The 22,927-nt window shown below is 41.0% G+C and overlaps 1 protein-coding gene across 1 annotated transcript; it reads right to left on the reverse strand.

Moving 5' to 3' along the window:
- Positions 1–9,956: 9,956 nt before the first annotated feature.
- LOC142149924 (olfactory receptor 2C3-like) lies at positions 9,957–11,106 on the reverse strand. The gene has a single exon (XM_075205203.1). The coding sequence runs from the start codon at positions 10,992–10,994 to the stop codon at positions 10,041–10,043; it is 954 nt and encodes a 317-aa protein (XP_075061304.1). The 5' UTR covers positions 10,995–11,106; the 3' UTR covers positions 9,957–10,040.
- Between the last annotated feature and the right edge of the window lie 11,821 nt (positions 11,107–22,927).

Below are 22,927 nucleotides of genomic sequence, written 5' to 3' on the forward strand. Positions count from 1 at the left end.
CATCATCTTCAGCTTCATCCTCACCCTCATCAGTGTGTACGTCATCATCACAGACTATCAATTCATCGCCGCTTGAATCCGCCATTAGAGAACAGTCAGTGCTTGGATGTCTTGGATGGTGAAGGCCTTCCTCGTGGAAGATGTAGTTCATTTTTATAAACATCATTTTCTCCACATTTTTGGGAAGTAACCTTCTACGGCGATCACTGACTAAGTTCCCTGTTGTGCTGAACACTCTTTCAGAGTACACACTGAAGGGTGGACAGCTTAGGTATTGCAAAGCAAGTTTGTACATGGGTTTCCAAATGGCCTGCTTTTCTTCCCAGTAAGGAAAGGGACTGTCTGACATTTCCATATCAACTACCTCTTGAAAGTAATCCTCCACCATCCTTTGCATGTTTATACTCGTATTGGATGGAGTTATGGGCAAAGTGACACATTTTTTTGAAGAATCCTTCAAACCAGCCCAGATGTTAAATTGTTCTGGACTGCCCCCTGCGTCTTCCCTGTGTCACGGTTACATACAGGAGTACAGCTAGGAGCCACGAATATGGTGAAAACACTCTGTTTATTTGCAGAAAAGTATAAATAGCAGGTAATCAAGAGTAGTAATAAATACCAGGTGCAAGCTGATGCAGGAAGTAATATGAATGTTCAGAAACCAGCAGGTACACAGCTAATGCAGGGAAGCAGGAGGTATGAACAGATTCCAAGCAGCATGTAACCAGAGGAGTAAGGCAAGAGGAAGAATCCACAGGGTGCAACAACAGGATATGACATCAATAACCAGCAATGTGTGCTGGGAGTGACAGGTATAAATAAGGAAAAAGAGACCACACCCAGGTGCATGGGATAATTAGAGAACAGAAATGTTAACCCCTAAATCACAAGAAATGCACAATAGCAGCACCTCTGGACATCAGAGGTACTGCTGCAAACACATAAAAAGAACAAATACAAATAATAAAGTCCAAAAGGTAGGAGCTGCCAGGCGGATCGTGACACCCTGCTTGTTTTTGGGAAATTTAATTTTTTATGAGCAGCAGCAGCTTGAGAAAGTGAAGGAGGACACGTCGTCAAGCCGAGGCCCAGTTCAGCGGCCAACTTGCTGAGCAATAGCTCCTTGCAAAAGTTCACATCTCGCTCATTTACAAGTAAAGACTCAATGTAGGTTTTAAACCTTGGATCAAGCACAGTGGCCAAAACGTACTGATCCGCGTTCAAGATCTTAATAACTCGAGGATCATTGTGAAGCGAATTAAGTACTTGATCGACAAGGCCAACATACTTTGCTGAATTGCTTGCTTTCAGCTCCTCCTTCATTTTCTCAAGCTGCTTTTCCAATAGTCTAATTAAAGGAATGACTTGGCTCAAACTAGCAGAGTCTGCACTCACCTCACACGTCACAACTTCAAATGGTTTCAGCACCTTGCTCAGGACTGAAAGGATTCCCCACTGTGCAAGAGGGAAATACATCCCCACTCCTTTCCCAATATCATGGCTTGTGCAATATGCTTGGATGGCTTTGCGCTGTTCCTCCATCCTCTGAAGCATGTACAGGGTGGAATTCCACCTAGTTACCACCTCTTGCTTAAGTTGGTGGCAGGGTAAGTTAAACTGCTCTTGGAGCTGCTGTAATCTCCTACATGCTGTGGCTGAATGCCTGAAATGGCCTGAAATTTTACGGGCCACCGAAAGCATCTCCTGCACCTCACGGTTATTTCATAGGAACCTCTGCACCACCAAGTTGATGGTGTGAGCAAAACAGGGAATATGTTGGAAATCACCCAGCTGTAATGCTCGCACTATATTGTTGGCATTCTCAGAAATGACATACCCTGGGGAGAGTCCGAGTGGTATAAGCCATGTATCAATCACATCTCTCAGTTTGCGTAACAAATTGTCAGCCGTATGCCTGTTAATGAAGCCGGTGATACAAAGAGTGGCCTGCCTGTCACAAATGTTACGTAGTGGTGTACATGCTGCTGCTGTTCCTGCTGGTGAAGGTGAATGACCAACCCAGTGGGCTGTCACAGTCATATAGTCACACTTTTTGGTATGTCGCGATGGAATTCTGTAACGCGGACACAAAACCTCAATTAACTGTGAAAAACCAGCTGCGTTTATTGTGGAGATTGGACGCAGATCTAACACTAACATTGCAGCCATGGCGTCTGTGATTCGCTTGGCGACTGGGTGACTGCTGTCATATTTGCTTCCCCTCGCAAATGATTGTTTCACAGTTAATTGCTGAAATGTAGGACTGCTCATTTTCTTGACCTGCCTCTGGGATGACGATTCACCCCCAGCAGCAGCAACAGCAGCAGCAGTGGGACGAACGCTTTCTTCAGAGGAATCAATAATAGTGCAGGAGTCATCCAGCCTTAAGTGGGATGCTGGGATAACTCCGAGCGCTACTGAGGATATTGATGAGGATGGTGTGGTGGGTGTATTTTGTAGCCGTCGGGATGTCGGTGAGCGGAGGGTCTTAGCTGATGATGGAGTGCTTGTATTTTTTTGGGAAGAACTTTCAGCTTTTCCCAACACTTTGCCATGAACTCTCGTTAAATGGCGTAACATAGACGAGGTTCCAAGATGGTTAAGGTCCCTCCCTCGACTGACTGTGGCTTGACATACACTACAAATGCCTATACAATTGTTGTCTGGATTTGGGTAGAAATAATTCCACACATAAGAAGTGGATTTTTTTGTTTTATGACAATGGCCTTTTTCTTGTGACGTGCCAGAACTGCTGCCACTGGTACAGGACTTACACAAACAACCTCATCAACATCCTCATTAGCGCCCTCGTCCCCTACACAAATCTCCCCCTCATCCTCTTCTAATTTCAAAGTGGCATCCTCAATTTGGGTATCACTGGCTACACTCGGGCTATTAAGGCACACATCAGCAGAATGTTCACGATTAGACTGTTGGATGGACTCTCCACAGGGATTGTTGTCATTTGTGAATCAGAGCAAACATTCTCCTCTAATGCCTTACTGTTATCTTGCAGCTCGGCTTTGACGCGTAACAGTAGTTGTGCACCAATTGTAGGCTGGGTAACTTTTTGGGATCTGCCACTAATAGCCAAAAGTGAAGGCCTCATTCTCTCTTTGCCACTGCATGTGTAGAATAGCATGTTTGCAATTTTTCTTTTATTGGCACTCAACTTTTGCTCAGTAACACTTCTTTTTTGCTTCAATACAGTAATTTTTTTGTTTGTTTGTTTTTTGCACTGATTTGGAAACACTCTGTTGTTTGATACACCTTGGCCAGATGACTTACTGGGAACACTAACATCAGGACTGGTGACAGAACCTGCTTGCTCATTCTGATCATATGTGAACTGCTTTGAATCCATTCTGAGCGCAAAGCACTGTGGAGTGATAAAAATTAGTTGGTAGATACTGCTGACAGATATGACTTTTGACAGCCAGAAATATTTATGCACAATTATGGGGGACACCCCAAAAGCACTGAGGAGTGCTACAAATTAGTTGGTAGATACTGCTGACAGATATGACTTTTGACAGCCAGAAATATTTATGCACAATTATGGGGGACACCTCAAAAGCACTGAGGAGTGCTACAAATTAGTTGGTAGATACTGCTGACAGATATGACTTTTGACAGCCAGAAATATTTATGCACAATTATGGGGGACACCTCAAAAGCACTGGGGAGTGCCAAATATTAAAAAAAATAAAATAAACCTCTATCCTCCTCTCTTCTCTAGCGATTTTTCTTAGAGCAATTGCAAGAAGAATATTGGATTCTCTGTCCCTGCTCTAATCAGCCTGTGACTACACCCTGCTCTCTCCCTCTGTCAAATGTCGATGGATTGCTGTGGAGGCATGTATTTATAATGTTGAAGTATCTTGAGAACCGAGCCCCGAGATCCGACGATGTCACGATGACGTTCGGCCTCGATTTGTATTCGGAGCGGGCGGGAGAGTACCGAGCTACTCAGCTCGGTACTCGTATATGCAAAGTTCGGGTGGGTTCAGTTCTCGGGGAACCGGACCCGCCCATCTCTAATTATAATGCTTCAATATGGTGAAAGATAACTCCTGTGAACGATACCAATGAACATCTCCAAGTATGTGGGCAAAGGTAGTAATTTGTTAGAGGTATATAAAAGTTTGCGTATTTTATCTATTTCCAGATTAGAAAATTATACAATTATACCAATCAAATGGAAAGAGTATTCTAATCACACTCTTAGCATAGTACTGCGCTTATAGGAAAGCTAATCCATTTGGGACAATTAGAATTTATCTTTGGCTTGTGAGTGTTTAAGAGCTTTTTTTAAAAAAGTTTTGTCTAGTAATTGGCTTACAGGTTTCAAGCCTCCCGTTTCCAAAATCATGAATCATGTTTCCAATATCATACTGAAAGTCTGGGTGCCCGAAGAAGAGCAAGTGTATGGATTTAATTTGAATGTATGCCTTAGAATATGCCATACCATAAAGACTGACATTAGAAGGATGTTTTCTAGTATGTGGGTGGGTATTTATTGGAAGTGTAGGAAGACAATAAGATTTAAATTTGTGGGGAGGTTTTTCTCAAGCATGGTGTTAGTATAGGTATTCTGATTATGTAGCTAGTCTCTCAAGTAACTTAAATATGCAGCTTAGCTATAGAAGACTATGTTTGGAAGGTTGATATCACTCTGTTTTGGCTTACTGTAACCTAATCCATCTAAAGGTACATAAAAAATTGTTGATAGTCTGATCGTCCTTATGAGTGTAGGAGGACATAATAGTTCAGGAAAATATATAATTTTCAAGAGATTTGTCCAGCCTAAATGAGATCATCATCAACTATTTATATAGCATCACTAGTTTCACAGCACTATATAGAAAACTCACATCATTCCCTGCCCCACTGGAGCCCACGCAAACATGAGAAGAACATGTAATACCCTGCAAATCACAGGTATATTACTGTATGCACTTATTCAGAAAACTACAGTTCCCCAGAGTGCCTCTGGGAAGTTAAATGCAAATTGCATCTGCTATTTTGAGATGGGCAATCTGCAGTGAATAAACTAGAAAAAGGGAGGAGCCAAAAATGGACTGAATAGCGAGAGAAGTGATGTATGATTGCTGGCTGAGCTAATAGAGGATCTTCCCACCAAGAGACACTGAATGTTATGGCTGAATTGTTGCCCTGAGGGATGTTTGCAACCAGCCCAGGAAGAAGCACCTTTGCAGTGTAGGAAAATACCTAACTTGCCACTGCCCATGAGATGTCAGCAGGACTTATATGAAGACAGATAAGTTTCTTTTGCTTAGCTATGTTAGTTATTTAAGTGAGACATCAAACTGTGTTATAAAAACCTCTGACTAGGATTATAATATTGATATTGAGAGGTGTTATAGCACTGTCTAAAGTTTATTCCAGCTAAATCTGCTGTATTTAAAGTTATTTGCAAGCTGACTGGGACATAGAGAGCAATCATTTATCACAAGCGTTTGCCTATAGTGCATCAGAAGCTTGATTCTATTGTGAAACTGCCTAAAATGGTTGCTGTTGGAAAAATTGCAAGTTGCTTAACCCTACAGTTGCTGGAAGACGGCTGCTTATTCCATTAGACGGATTGCTAAGTGGACACTGTCCTTTACACTGGAAATTATTTATTGTGCAAAATTGCTGTTGTTTAGGGAGCTCAGGAGTCACACATACATCAAGCTGATTACTGATTTCACCTTGTACAAGTAAATAAGCTTCATGCGTCAGCTGAAACTTCACTTAAACCTGTGTATTATAATTTACCTACTTGGGTTCTGTATATCATAAAGTAAACTAGAAAGCATCTAACCTGAACCAGCTGGATTACTCCGTGTTGCATCTCTATTGATTTTTGTGTGATAAGTATGATCTGTATAATTGTACTAAAAGTATTGTGATTGATTGGTCTATATTATCTGCTGCTGCAGCATTTTGTGTAATGGTCTAATTATCTTATAGCAACTGCTTGTCATCTAAAGTATCTATCCAGTGAAATCCATTTCACTGAAGCACAATGCCTAAATTTAAAGTGGGATATATTTATTATGTGACCTATGTGTTATGTCGATTTATGTTTGCATATTTTTGAACCAAGATTCTTAAAATTTTATTTATTTTGTGACATGTTGAATACCATTGCATGTTGAAGGTAAAGTGCTATTTCTTTTCTACACTACCACTACTTATCTGCAAATAAAGAGAATAAAGCCACAAGTTTATGCAGTTTTAGCCCTGTGTCCTTTGTTTTATTCCATCACTGCTGGGGGGGGGACCTTCGCCTCTTTACCATACCACCGGGCCTGTAGAATCCTTCCTTACACTTCTTTTGTGGTGTCAACCATCTGCCCCAATACAAACATACAAGCTCCACATAGAAAAGGCCATGGTCAGGAATCAAACTCATGACCCCAGTGCTGTGAGGCAGAGGTGCTAACCCCTAAGCCACTGTGCTGCCCACATAACAGAGATTATGCCATCCTCCCAATTCTTTTCTGTAATCTTTGTAAAGTCTTGGTGATATTATGGGTGTATAGGCAAGTAAGGGTTTTGAGCAATTGAATACCCAAAAAGAGTAGGTCACCCAAGGTGGACAATGGAGGGCATTTTTAGGAATAATGCAGTTGATTTATCAAAGATTACCTTAAATCTTGGCCAATTTCTGTCAGTAGCGGGCATAAAGAGGATTCTGGGTTATAAATATACAATAATGTAATCTGCAAGTGCAGATAGTTTAATGGATTCTGTCCCTATCCGGATGCCCTATAGCGTGGGCATTCCTGTAGAACATGCAGCATGGAGTCCAAGGATAACCTGAAATAAAAAGAGGGGATAGGGCACAGCTCTTGCGAATACCTATGACATTTCTATTGACTCCACACATGAGTGGTGTGTGGTAGAAGTATTTGATTAGGTTTATGAAGTCCTTCCAGAATGGTCTCAACGTTAGTATTTCCGTCCAAAATGACCAAGTCATAGGGCTATATTTACTAAGCTGCGGGTTTGAAAAAGTGGGGATGTTGCCTATAGCACTCAATCAGATTGTAGCTGTCATTTTGTAGAAATCACTAAATGAATGAAAGATAGAATCTGATTGGTTGCTATAGGCAACATCCTCACTTTTTCAAACCCGCAGCTTAGTAAATCTAGCCCCTAGTGTTAAAAGTTTATGAGCATCTAAGCTCAGTAGCATATTTAGAGCATATAGGTTTGTGGCAAAGGCAACTTACAGACGCTATTGCTGTGTGCATGCCCCTGACATAATGATGACCCTTCACAAATCCAATTGGTCCTTCAATAATATAGGAAGAATTATTTGGAGTCTTCTGGTCATTATGTTAGATAATATTTTGAAATCTATTTTTAAAAGAGTAATTGGGCGATAGAGAGCAAATACTAAGATAGGGTCTTTCTCTCATTTGAGAAGTTATGTCCTCTGTGCCTGATTAAACCTTGCATATTGGAGGCCCTGTCTGTTTATAGTTTGGTATAGTTCCTTTTTATATTAAAGAAAGAAGGTCTCATTTGGGTTGGAAACATACGCATCATATTTGTCTATTAGTGACTGGAATAAGTATTGACATACAAGGCCATCAACAAAATTGCACCAATATACATCTCCTCACTTGTCTCAAAATATCTCCCAACTCAACACCTCTGTTCTGCACAAGATCTGCGTCTCTTCCACTCACATCACATCCTCCCATTTCCGGTTACAGGACTTTATTCGGGCTGCACCCACTTTGTGGAATTCCCTCCCTCGCACAATAGCACTTTCCTCTAGTCTTCAAACCTTCAATCGTTCTCTGAAAACTCACCTCTTCAGTCAAGCTTATAATATTCCTCAACCACCATCTTAATCTCCCTAGGTTACCCTATTACTATCCTCTGCACAGCTAACACAAGACAACAACCCTCTGACCAACATTGCTGTGTGACTGATCATACAGCCCACTCAATACTTTCTGACTTTGCATTCTAGCTGGAACAATATGCAATATGATGTAGCACTTACCCTTGTGTATCAAACTCTCATTGTTCCATAGATCGTAAGCTTGTGAGCAGGGCCCTCTTACCTCTCTGTATGTATGTATTACCCAGTATTGTTTTAATAATGTCTGCTCCTAATTGTAAAGCGCCACGGAATTTGAATAAATGTTGATGATGATGATTTTCTCTCTTCCTGTTTGTCACATAGGTTATGATGTGCCCCCTCATAATGGCTGTAGAAGTCTCCAAAACTAAGACTGGGTCATTCACATGTTATTGTTGAGAGATTTCATCCAATTATATTTAATGTGTTGTTGAAAGTGTCCTGAGTTACATAGGTAGGATGGGAATTTCCCAAATCTATTGTTAGGCCCTACAGAGGGCATCCAGATAGTGAGAGAAGTCTGTGCATGGTCTGAAATTATGATGTACCCAATGTCTGCCCATATTACCTCAGAAACCAAAGAATCCTCGAGTAAGATATAGTCAAATCTTGAAAATGATTTATGAACTCCCAAATAAAATGTGTAAGAAATGTGTAAGATTTAATAATACATGGATCTGTCAAGCTGTATTTTATCTAGTCTAGCTATTTAATTCCTTGATTCCTGCTTTGGAATCAGGGATTTATGAAGCAGAGGGTTGTCGTGTACCCTTGATTTTTTTTTTTAAACTGTTATCTTTATTCATTTTCTAAACTATATACATATTATGTACCTCTTGTGTGATTCTTTAACCATGGCACGCATTCTGAGTGCAATCTACGTTCATTATTATACGCACGTTTTTATGCATTGCATACTCCCGAATTCATTAAGACACGGATCTCAAGATACATGTGCTTTTGAAATCGGGGGCAGGTTTGCTGTGCCCTACTACACAAGATGCTGCAGGATACGTCCAATACCAATGTGGATCATAAATTCGCAAATGAATGCACAAGAATAAAAATAATATTGAACTAATGTCACTTAGTAATAATATAGGCATTAATGATTAAAAAAAAAAGTGTATTTTTTTTAAAATATTTTTTTCCCATTAAATACATTTATTATGATGATCTTAATGTCTATTGAGCATAAAATACATTTTTACACTTGCACGTGATTGCAAATACATGTTATAACCTGCTTACGAAACTGTCATCACAAGTAACTTTCAGACCATCAGAGCTTGATTAGGACGTGGCTGTGTGCGCTTGAGTTTGGCACTCCACTACTGTAAATTCACTACGGCAAAACACCCCTTCCCCACTCAGTTCACTCCTCAAAATTGTATTCTTCAGTAAGTGTCCTTTGCATATGAAGATGCAACGGGCAGGGCTGCGTTCGCAGCCATATCTCCCAGTCCTGGACATGTGCAGAGTGATTTTGCGGATGATATGCACAAAATTGGCAGATATGTGCCTTAAGGAATCAGGGCTGTTGTGTTTTATTCCTTCTCATTTTACAACTGCGGCGTTGCTGTTTTCTGGTTTTCCTATACATTCTTTGTACTCTAGAATATTTAGAGTAACATTGAAACTAATATTCATAGTGTATTAGTATCTCTCTAACCTCCTAAGCTGGCTGCACACATTGCTATATGGGTGACAATATTGGTATTATTAACATTATATTGTAGTGTTTGACCTGAAACCAAGCTCAATGCCCAAATATAATCTGATATATATCTATAGAATAATTATTGGGCATGTTGGGGGAATAAAAGCATTCTGAAGATGTGTGTGGTTGTCTTCTGAATAAACTAGCAGGCCCAAGTATAAGCCAGAAATGGTCTGTTGTGACCAAATTGTACAGTCTGTCGCTTATAAACGGGATCCGCTTGTGTGGACTGAGCTTAAGATTCTGTACTATATCCATGTTGCTAGTGAAATATCTAACATTAGTAAAAATGGTAGATTTTTTACAAAACTAGTTTGTAAATTTTGCATAAAGCCTAAATATTTTTTCTTTGATGTGATAACCACTAGAAATGCTCTTTCATAGAAAGTAACACACAGCTGTTGCCAGGACAGAAAAAACACATGTGTGCAATTACTGCTCAAATACTTTCCCTGACAACTTTATTTTTCTTGCAATATCCACCAATGCCACTTTCACGTCTGTGTTTCTCAAAGTGTAGATCAGAGGATTCAGCATCGGAGTAACTACACTGTAGAACAAGGTAGCCATTTTGTCTTGGTTAGACACATGGGTTGATCCTGGTCTCATATACATAAATATAATGGCACCATAAAACAAGGACACCACAATAATGTGTGAAGCACAGGTTGAGAAGGCCTTTCTGCGTCCCACGGATGTACTGATCTTTATTATGTTGGATATGATATAACCATAGGTAATGAGGATAAGGAAAAATGGTCCCATGACTACCAATATAGCACAGAAGAAAATGACAGTCTTATTAAGAGATACATCTGCACAGACCAGCTCCAAAACTGAAGGCACTTCACAGAAAAAGTGATTTATTACATTGGGGCCACAAAAGGGTAACTGTAATGCAAAGACTGAGTGTATTAATGAGTTTAATATTCCACCAATCCAAGATCCAGTGGCCATTTTAATGCACAAGACAGGATGCATAATAGTGGTGTAGTGTAAGGGACTACATATAGCAGCATACCGGTCATAGGCCATAGCTAACAAGAGGTAGCACTCTGTCCCTCCTAAAGAGAGATGGATACACATCTGTGTGACACAACCATAGAAAGATATGCTTTTTTTCACTGACAGGAAGTTTATGAGCATTTTGGGAACAATGCTTGATGTGTACCAAATGTCCAAAAAGGATAAGTTACTCACAAATACATACATAGGGGTGTGGAGCCGGGAGCTTGCACTACTGATGAAAATAATGAATATGTTACCGATAAGCGATATAACATAACATGATAAGAATATCACAAATAACACAATCTGCATGTTCGGTTGGCTGGTCAGTCCACGGAGGATGAATTCCTCCACTCGGGTGTAGTTCCACGTGCTCATGCCAATAGCAGCAGTCTGGAGATAAAGTTATACAGTGGAAATGTCATGATAAAGAAGTTATAAACTAATACTGCGCCTTACCTTAGCAAGATGTTAGTGCGTCAATCGCCTACACAAAATGGAAGCAGCCTATTGCCAGTGTAGGGATCCATTTTACTGATGAAATCTCTTTTCATTAGAATGCAGCATATTAATTCACTAGAAATTAGTAATATTACTGAGATATGCTTCATACCTATTGGATGTAACTAGATCCTAGTGAATTGATTGCATTCATATTGATATATGTTCAGTCCACACGGCTTTCTCCACCGTGTGCAGATCTTCCGACATGCTCCTATTGCAGAATGCTCTGCTACCAAACTTCCCACTTCATTTACTATTGTGGTTACTCGTGCACAGGTAACTACAATAGTGAATTAAGTGGAGACTTTGAGCGCAGAGCATTTTGATTCGGATGGAAGAGATCATATTGGAGTGTCTATATATGAAAGTAACAGGTACACTTGCATCACCATTTTATATGGTGCAAAGCAAAATATCCCTCTTTTCTGCAGTAATTGTAAATGATAATTTTGATTGACTTTAATAACAGAGCTTATACAAAGAAATAAATAAAGCCGTTTAAATTCATCAGACATCTTTAGTCTATCACTGCCTCTGTATTTTCTACATGAACAACAATTTCTCCTTTAAGCTTGTTACATTTTAACTCAACTATTTCCTAAACAAATAAATGAAATAAACAGGCATAATAAATACATGTACATGTGTGCTACATAGTAAAAATAACTTGGTAACCATTAGTTTTTAATTAAATATTCAAAAATATTTAAAGGATTGAACTTTTGTTATTCAAGGATTGGCATCAGGCATTATTATCTGTTGACAAGGCTACATTTGTGGTTGTGTATTCATAAATAGGACCTATTTAATTTTATTTTCAAAAATGGCTGCACATGAATGAGAAGGAGGTGAACTGGGTGGGTATATCAGCATGTAGCCTGTTACAGCATTTGTATGTTAACAGCAGCACAAAGTATTTCAGGTTATCCAAATATCTCGTTTGTGTTGTGTAGGAAAGTTTGAAGTTTGAAGTAGGAAGGGTTAGGCTAATATGTAATCAATGTTGCTGTTAATACCAGTGGGTGAGAGATGAAGGTCAGACAAAAATGTTTGGCATTTCTGAAAAGATCAATTACTTTATCATGTTATATACTATTTAATGTAAAATTATAACATCCCCAATCCCTCCTTCAGTGACCTATTCCACAGCTCAACATGCATTACATTTTTTGTACATAGAGCTATAGGAATATACAATTAAAGGGAGTTGCAGGAAGCAATAACTATAAGAATGATTGAACAGGATTGCATTACAAATCCAAGTACGGTAACTGCATATGTGGTCATCTTTAGATACCTGTCTGCTCCATAAATTGTATAACCTTATCTTTGTAAAAAGCCTGTCCTATTGATACCATTAATAGTACCATTTTATTTTTATACATTGCATTTTAAACATGTACTCAAAATATACATGAATCTACAGTTAACTGCAGTAAACTATATAATGTGCAATTTACCTGGGATAATATTTTCATCTCGTTGGTATACTTTGTAGAAAAATAGATTTCCTTTTTTTTCTTTCTAGATTCATAGAGTTCTCATAAACTCCTTTCATTTTTGGATATGTGTCCTGGTGCCTGTTTTGGAGTCTGACTACAAATACTGGTCATGTTCAGCTAAGCGCACAAAGAACAGTGTTTCTGTCGCAGCCAAGAACTTTTAAGACTTCCCTGCTCCCTGATGAATTTTTTTAAGCTATAGCTAAACATAGATTACTTAAGGGATTATGTCCCAAAATGAAATTACAAATTTTTACTTTTTAAAATAGTTCACACAAACTTTGTCTATAAGTAAGATAAAGTGTCTTAGATATTGAAAGTAGATATGAACAAAACTTGTAAAAATGTCCTGTTCCTTGGTCACAATGGGTCTGATTCATTAAGAAAAGTAAGGCAAAAAGTAAGTAGGTTTTTCGCGTGGACAAAACCAATGTTAAAATGCAAGGGGTGCAAACTAGTTTATTATTTTGCACATAAGATAAAAACTGGCTGATTTTTCATGTAGCACTCAAATGATTTTGCCTAGGTGGAAAGTTACTCTTTTTATTTGCTTTAATTTCCTTAATGAATCAGGCCCAATATGTTGATGTTGCCATTTGACCCAATCCTAACCCACCCACACCCCACAGCAGCATTGTCTGCCATCATCTTATATTTAGACTATAAGTTCTGGGAAATGTGAATATACAAATGTACATGGACGGTCGCCCCGAGCCGCAAGACCGGATGCGCGCTGACCGGAATGGCAACACAGAAGGCTTGCCGGTCTGCCGGCTTTCTCCCACTTTGGCGGATTGACTGGTGCTGAGCTAGGTGCCTTCATGGAGGGCCGGGGACATGCAGCACTTCCGGCGGGAGCTGGCTATTCCCTGCTGAAACAGCCCGATCTGGGACTATCTATAGAGTTGCCCACTGAACTAGGTGGTTGGCCGTCCGGAGGCCACACAACAGGAAGCTTGACAGCGACTCCTACCTTTGCCCCAATTGAAGGGTGAGTTGCCTGAGGGGTCCATGCACCACTCCCCGTACAGCTTCCTTCTTGAGTTGCAGCATACTTGTCCTGAGGGACTCACTGGACCACACAAACCTAGCTGTGTGTCACCTAGCCTGGCAGCCTCATGGAAGAAATATTACTGACTGCTTGATACTTATAACAGATCGTACATCACCAACATTACGTTCTTCCCTTACCTCCCTAATTACTATCGGCTGAGTTAAGTGACACTTCTTTGAGCTGGGGATATGTGGACCCCATCAGTGGGAACAGGAGAGACTCTGTCCTACCCCAGCATTCACAGACTACCTGCTAGGTCACTCCCAACCAAACACCTGGCTGACTATATCCCCTGAAGGACACCAGAGGGGTGACTGTCTTGACCAACTCAAAGCGATGTAAACATCATTCAGATTCTACCTCCTAGACCTGTCTCTGTAGCCACTATGGGCCTGTTGTTCAAGGGCCACAGCCATGACCTCAAAGCCTCATAATGGTTGAATGATCATTCTACCTGAACCTTGACCTGATCCTATCTCTATGCAGGCAATACTGTGCTTCCGTGCTACATGGAAACCTTATCTACAGTCTGAGCACACTCCTTGTGCTTTTCTAGCGCCTCTGATCTCTGTTAAGCTAGGATCAATTTGTCACCCCAGATAGTAAAATCTACTAAATCGACCCCCTCTGACAGCGGCCGTACGGTGGAGCCTCTTCCCTGACCCACTCTCATACAACCTTTAAACCCGAGAGCCAACTGCTCCAGACATCAGCGCCTCAGTCACAACAAGATCCAAACATGACACAAGGGAACCCCAGGCTGCTGTTATCGATGGACCAGTCACCCTCAGATCTATATAATACCTCTCCTGGTTGCTCTTGTCTGACATAATAGCTGAGTTTCGGGAGACCGTTAAGAACTCAAACCTGACCAGGTGAAAATTTGATCGAGAACGGACCACCTAGAAACTAAGAGGAAGGAGCTGGTCTCCTCTCATAACAACCTTATATCGGCTTACAATTTACTGCAGGAGGAAGTCTTCACTGTTAGAGAAACAATCACAGATTTAGAAGACTGATCCTGATGCAACAACATCAAAATCCGTCCATCCCAGACTCTGTTTCTAAAGCAGACTTATTTGTCTATGCCACAGAACTTTTTTGCAAACTATTACCTGATATTTGGGACTCAGACTTTATCATAGACAGAATTCACTGGCTCCCTAGCCAAGCCAACTGATTCAGCTTCTAAGGACACCTTACATAGAGTCCATTTTTTCCTCATCAAAGAACAAATCATGCAAGCGTCCCTGCACTCTTCAACTACTCATGTGGCCCTGGGTGAGCTTCAGCTGTTCCCGAACATCTCGGCCTTCACACTTGCTAAACACAGAGTATTCTATCAAGTTACCACTGCTTTACGCACAGCTAACATTCCTTACCACTGGGGATTTCCTATCAAACTCCTGATCCATAGGAATGCAACTTACACAGCAATTAGCTCAAAATCATTTAGCCTTCCTAAAAGCTTGGAGTACCCCACTGGAGGAGACGTTGGCAGCCCTTGTTGGCCAGTTCCGTGGGAAATAGTTGGGGTCTGCAACCTAACGACCTCTATCCCCTACCAGTATTCATATTATATCTCACGCAGGTCAGTAATATTGGAGTTGCCTGTTTAACTTCTGATTGTCTTTCATTCTTGTATTTTGGGTACCCCTTCCCGAGTACACTGGGGTCAGGTCTCCCAGATTCAGGACCATGCCCAAACATACTTACCAATTTTTTGCCACTCCTCTTTTTTCCTTCTGTGGCAAAAGCTCTAGTTTCCCTATAGAAACTAATTTTGTTCACCCCCTACTAGTTTCTTGCCAGATGTTTCCCCTCCCCCTCCTTTCTCCCCAAGCCCTATGGAGACAATAACTAGGACCATATATGCTCCTCATCAGATTATGATTAAAGTTGCTTTCCCACTATTCCATCCAAGGCCTTGGGCCAGTTCCTGTCCATAAATGCTAAAGGACTAAATTCCTCTGATAATAATAATAAAGCAGATATTGTTGTAGTCCAGGAGACCCACTTCTCTCCCTACTCCACTCCTGAATTTCACAACCACTCCTACCCCACTTGCCATGTAGGTTGCGAACCCTTCAAAAGCAACCGAGTCGCTTTTTTGATTAAGGCAAGATATCCCTTTAAATTGGAGAAGAAAGTAGTGGATAAGAGCGGCCTTTATTTATTCCTGGTGGGGTATATAAGTAAGCAGCCACTGACCCCTAGTATTTCTGTATGCCCCTAATACTAAGCAGCTCCCCTTTTTGAATTGAACCTTCCAAACTCCACAACAGATGGGGATTTTAATGTAGCTCCTGACCCTAGAATCAATGGGTCTACTTGCCCCCACAAGCAGTCGCCCTTTCTCTAATCAACCCATGCTTCAAATTTTGCCCAGCTGCTAAACATCCAGGGAAACGGCACTTCACGTTTGTCTATCCTTTGCATAACACCTTCTCATACATCACACTACTGAGAGAAATAAATGCGTTATGGCACTATTTTAATATTAAACATTATTCAGGTGAATAAATGTGCTCTGAGATATGATTTTGTGACTGAGAAATGTGCATTTGTCAGGCGCCGTCCCCGTCATTTCCGGCCGAGGGAGCTCTGTCGCCTAGCAACAGAGAAGCTCTCTCCCTCGGCCGTCTGGAAGCGCTGTTTGGGCAGGAGCAATAGCGCTCCCTGTTGCCAGACAACGAGATGCTATGTTCTAGCGCTGGTCGCCAACCAATCATTACCTTAGTCTCTCTATATAAATCTGACTCTGGCACCATTAGAGTACATTGTACTTGTACGTTGGTGCCTATACTGGTTAGTAGCTCCATCCAGCTCGCAGCCCTGACAGTATACTCTGACCCAATGGATGGACAGGGTGAACTGTCTGCGAAAGACTTGTTGCTGCATTTAGCCCAGCGTGTGGAACGACAAGAAGCTAATCAAGCCCAATTGCTTCAATGTATCCAGGGAGTGGTTTCCCGCCTGGATTCTCTTCAAGGATCCCTGACCACTCAGAACCATTTTCCGGCTTTCACAGCACCTACCACTTCTACCACCGCCGCTGCCATCAATTCCTCTCCTGCTTCCATGGGTTTGCGTATCCCTGCTCCAGAGAAGTTTGATGGCAATCCTAAGAATTGCAGAGGTTTCCTTAATCAATTTTCCAATCAGTTTGAACTATATCCAGGGAATTTTTCTTCCGAAAGGTTGAAAGTGACTTATATCATCGCCCTTCTTACTGGACAAGCGCTCACCTGGGCCTCTCCCCTCTGGGAACGTAATGATGCCTCTCTATTCTTCGGTCTTCATTGAGAACTTCAGGAAAGTATTTGATGAACCAGGTCGTGTGTCCTCTGTTGCCTCTAGTCTGCTTGCTCGGCGACAGGGATAATTATCTGTCAGTCAGTACCCCGTTCAGTTCCGGACATTAGCCTCGTAGTTGATATGGAACAATGAGGCCCTGGTAGCCTTCTGGCAGGGCTTAGCTGATCGCATTAAAGATGACTTTGCATTCTGCAACCTTCCTGCCAACCTGGATGATCTCGTCTCTCTCAGTATAAAAGTAGACAACCGCCATCAGGGACGCTCCTTAGAAAGAGACAAGGCTCACTGGGTCCTTCCACATCTGGCTCCTCGTTTTCAAAATCTTGCTTCTCCTGCAGAGGAACCCATGCAGATTGGGTGCTCCGGCTAACTCGTGAGAAACGGGAAAGCCACATTAAGAATCATTTGTGCCTCTATTGTGGGGAATCCGGTCATCTACTTGCATTCTCCGCAAGAAACCATGAAACGCTCGCTCCTAGATGATGAAAGGGGGGTCGTCTTAGGATTGAGTTTTCACACCCCCTGTTCTCTCAAGAATGCAGAATACCTCATTACTTCGGATGACTCCTTTTTCTGCTCTGCTTTCGTGGATTCTGGATCTGCAGGGAACTTCATTTCCGCTACCTTGGTATCTAAACTTCATCTACCTTACTATTCGTTGCCACAACCTCTGGTCCTCACTGCAGTGGACGGTAACTGTGTCAACAACGGTTCCATCTCCTGTATTACGAGTACGGTCCGGTTGCAGGTAGGAGTTCTCCATGCGGAGTGGATCAAGTTCATTATTCTCCCACAATCCATCAATCCTATCATCCTGGGGTTACCATGAATAAGGACACATACTCCGCAATACGACTGGACTCGGGCCCAGGTAACCTCTTGGGGTTCCTACTGCAGGGATCATTGCCTGTCCCAAGTTCTTCTTAGTATTGCTCAAGTTTCTTGTCTATCTGTATCTTCCCATTCGGCTCTTCCTGAACCCTATATGGAATTTCTGCATGTTTTCAGTAAAATCACTTCTGAGAGACAGCCACAACACCATCCTTGGGATTGTCCTATCGATTTCATTACCGACAAAGCCATCCCCAAGGCACGGGTGTTCCCTTTATCTTTACCTGCGACCAAAGCTATGTCCGGGTATATATCTGAGAATCTGCAACGAGGCTTCATAAGAAAATCTTCTTCTCTGGCAGGAGCAGGGTTCTCCTTCATAAAAAAGAAGGATGGGTCCTTGGGACCATGTATCGATTATCATCGTCGAAGTGCAATTACGATTAAAAACCGTTATCCTCTCCCTTTGATTCCGGAGTTGTTTGACCGAATTTGTGGTGCCCGAATTTTTTCCAAGCTAGACCTGAGAGGAGCCTATAATCTTATATGAATCCGCAAAGGCGATGAATGGAAATCTGCCTTCAATACTCGGGATGGGCACTTCGAGTACCTGGTGATGCCCTTTGGGCTTTGTAATGCCCCCGCGGTTTTTCAAGAATTTGTAAATTAGATTATTCGTGACCTACCACTATGTGGTAGTCTACTTAGATGATATTCTCATTTTCTCTCTCCCGACCTCATCTCCCACCGCAGGCAAGTCAAAGACGTTCCAATCACCTTTACAGCAAGCTTGAAAAATGTCTATTTGAACTCTCTCAGGTACATTTTTTGGGCTACTTGGTATCTGGATCAGGTCTTCAGATGGATCCGGCTTAAGTGGACTCGATGCTTAACTGGCCCCAACCCAGCAGTCTCAAGGCTACTCAGCGCTTCATTGGGTTTGCTAACTACTATCGCCAGTTTATTAAAGGTTTCTCCACATTAATTGCCCCATCACCACCCTTACCAGGAAAGGGGGTTCTTGTAAGGTATGGCCTTCTGACGCAGTAACGGCCTTTAAGACTTTCAAACAGGCCTTTATTGTCGCTCCGATTCTCAAACCGCCTGACCAAGATAAACCTTTCTTTCTCGAGGTTGACGCCACCTCTGTTGGCATTGGAGCAGTTCTCTCTCAACGGCTCCGCTTGGGACTTTTTGAACCCTGTGGCTTCCTTTCTAAATAATTTTCTTTGTGTGAGAAGAATTACGGTATTGGGGACAAGGAACTCCTGGCCATCAAGGTTGCATTGGAAGAATGGCGCTATCTTTTGGAGGGTGCTCAACAACCAGTTACTGTCATTACAGATCACAAAATGAAGTGGGCCCATAGCTCCAAATTTGCTGGCCATGCCGGGGTCAAGAAGACCATTGCCCTTATTTCTAGACATTACTGGTGGCCTTCTCTTGGCTCTGACGTCTGTGAGTTTATACAAGCCTGTCATATTTGTGCTAGGCATAAAGTCCTCAGGCAACCAGCCTCCAGACTGCTTCAACCCCTTCCTACTCCAAATTCTCCTTGGTCCAGTATCTCTATGGATTTCATAACAGAATTACCTCGGAGTCAGGGTTAAAATACTATTTGGGTGGTTGTGGACCGTTTCTCTAAAATGGCCCACTTCATTCCATGTAAAGGTCTACTTTCCGCTTCTAAACTTGCACATCTATTTATCAACAACATATTCCGCCTTCATGGTTGTCCACAAGATATCATCTCAGACCGCAGTGTACAGTTTATCTCAAAATTTTGGATGGCATTTTGTAAAAATCTGGGAATTGAAATTAAATTTGTCTCCTGGTTACCAAGCACAGACTAACGGGCAAACCGAATGGGTTAACCAAGACCTGGAAGCCTTCCTCTGAGCTCCAATCATCCTGGAGTAATCTCCTTTGTTGGGCCGAGCTTGCCCACAATAATCACGTTCATTTTTCTACCGGATTTTCTCCCTTCTTCACTGTGTTTGGCAGACATCCTGTCCTTCCCAGACTTGCAGAGGTTCCTGTCTCCTCAGTTCCTTCAGTCGATATCTTAATCTGCGACTTTTCTCAAATTTGGAATAAGCCTCGCAAGAATATGCCAGTTTTGCATGTAGGGGATCGTGTTTGGTTATCTACTCGCAATGTCAGACTTTGTGTTCCTTCCTTGAAGCTGGCTCCCTGATTCATTTGTCCTTACTCCATCACCCAAGTCATCAATCCAGTCTCCTATAAGCTTCATTTACTGCTTCCCTCAGAATCCACAATACCTTCCATATCTCGTTGTTCAAACCATTGGTCATCAATAAATTCTTTAAAGAACCTTCCATCCCTCCTCCTGTGAAGACCTCTAGTGGCAAGGAATATGAGGTGGAAGATATCCTTGACTCTCGTGTTCTTCGGGGTAAGACTCAATTCTTGGTCCACTGGAAGGGCTATGGACCAGAAGAAAGATCATTGGTCGATAAAGAGCATTTGCATGCACCTCATTTATTATCTAAATTTCTGAGAAAGAGAAAAAGAGAGGGGGAGAGTACTGTCAGGCGCCGTCCCAGCATCGCGATCAGGAAGCGGGGACGGCCGCCTGTAATTTCCGGGAGCTATGTCGCCTAGCAACAGAGAAGCTTTCTCCCTCGGCTGTCTGGAAGCGTCATTTGGGCAGGCGCAGTTTGGATTAGGTGCACCATCATTTCATTTATTTAGTCATCTGTTAATTAGTATCATTATTATTGATTTGTATTGCCAAAATCAATGCCTTTTATTAGGTTGTATTAATAAATATACCCTAGGGTTTTTTGTCCTGTGACTAGTGAAATGAGTGTAACTTGATATTGGGTTCAAGGAGTCTTTTGAGTCAACTTCTTCTGGTGGAAACCCAATCAACAACCCTTAAGCTGAATGAAAGACTCGGGTGGAGGCACTGTGCAAGAAAAAGAGATGAGAAGAGTAGTTTGTCTGTCACCCCCCAAATATCCAAGCTAAAGGAGGTGCTACATTTGAATAGCCATAATTATTCAAAAAATGGTATACCAAGCCCATGTTATGGTAATTATTTTAGTCATATGAAATAGCGGTGACAAGCCTTTATAGGGAATCAGACCTGGTTCTCTCTAAAATTGCAGATCATGCTCTGAATCCTACAGAGATTGGGTCCAATTTAAAGTTGGACGTAAGTCTATTTGTGCCAAGCAAAAATGAAGTTTGATGCACTGCACACGTGCCAAATTGGTGTGATTCGTTGAACAGTTATTGATCATCTCAGGGACAAAGACATTTTATGGCACGGCTCTGTAAGATACAGTTATAGTTGCGTGTTACAGGTATTTTTATTACATTTTAAAAGGTTTAAGTTGTAAATGAGTTTATCCACTTGGATTACATATTGAAAGGACATTTTAACATATTTTAACATTTAATAATGTGGCAAAAGATTTATTTAACCCTTTGTCTGGATATTTTTTTTTCTTTTTCAGATACAGGCAAACTGGTACTGGTAGTTCTACAAGCTCCATCATGAACTTAGTCAATGGCTACCAGTGCTTATTGAAGCATGAAGAGGATAGGAAGAATTGTGTATTGGAAGGCACTCAGCGATCTACTTGTTAAAAATAAAAAACTTGTACTTTATTAATATACTTAAAATAGACCTCCTAATTGAATAGCGAAATATTAAAGTGACTAAAGTGAATTAAAATAGCAAATTAAATTGCTATGCCCTGCTACTTGTTATCAATATATATATAAAGCTAATCTATATATAATAGTCACTCCTCTTCTAATTATATATGACTACCTAAGATACCATTGCAACTGAAAATGTATGCTGTGTGTACTGAGGTTATCTTTATTGGAACCAATGGTCATATGATTATAGTTGACACAATTTATAAGGTAATGAGCTTATATATTGACTCAAACCTCTGGTGATGTAAGGAACATTTTATTATATAAGTATATTCTCATGTTTATATAAACTCACACCAAGTTGAGTATTGATATATGTTATTATTAAGTAGTATTTCTGGGGCTAAAAGGAACTCTGACTAATGTTGATTAGTTTGTATAATCTAGTAATCCTTTGTCCCTGTAATATACTACTGAACTGCTAACAAACAGGCGCTTGATATGTCTGTAGTTCTCCTGCTAATATTGATAGTGCCGTTTGTGCAGTCCTGCATACACACACCAGTGGACTGCTACCAATCAAGCACCTGATATATCTGTTAGTTCACCTACTAAATAGCGGTAGTGCCGTTTGGCAATCATACACACACACATACATTTAGATTAATAAATGACCCATACAAGGGTGAGTGATAGTTAGGTTAATACAGGTAGCAAGGAGTGAATATTTGCAGCAGCAGGGTAAATGCCAACGCGCGTTTCGCTACATGCTTTTTCAAGGTCTGTATGTGTGTGTGTATGATTGCCAAACGGCACTACCGCTATTTAGTAGGTGAACTAACAGATATATCAGGTGCTTGATTGGTAGCAGTCCACTGGTGTGTGTATGCAGGACTGCACAAACGGCACTATCAATATTAGCAGGAGAACTACAGACATATCAAGCGCCTGTTTGTTAGCAGTTCAGTAGTATATTTCAGGGACAAAGGATTACTAGATTATACAAACTAATCAACATTAGTCAGAGTTCCTTTTAGCCCCAGAAATACTACTTAATAATAACATATATCAATACTCAACTTGGTGTGAGTTTATATAAACATGAGAATATACTTATATAATAAAATGTTCCTTACATCACCAGAGGTTTGAGTCAATATATAAGCTCATTACCTTATAAATTGTGTCAACTATAATCATATGACCATTGGTTCCAATAAAGATAACCTCAGTACACACAGCATACATTTTCAGTTGCAATGGTATCTTAGGTAGTCATATATAATTAGAAGAGGAGTGACTATTATATATAGATTAGCTTTATATATATATTGATAACAAGTAGCAGGGCATAGCAATTTAATTTGCTATTTTAATTCACTTTAGTCACTTTAATATTTCGCTATTCAATTAGGAGGTCTATTTTAAGTATATTAATAAAGTACAAGTTTTTTATTTTTAACAAG

This window comes from Mixophyes fleayi, chromosome 4 (assembly GCF_038048845.1).
Source record: "Mixophyes fleayi isolate aMixFle1 chromosome 4, aMixFle1.hap1, whole genome shotgun sequence".
NCBI lineage: Eukaryota > Metazoa > Chordata > Amphibia > Anura > Limnodynastidae > Mixophyes > Mixophyes fleayi.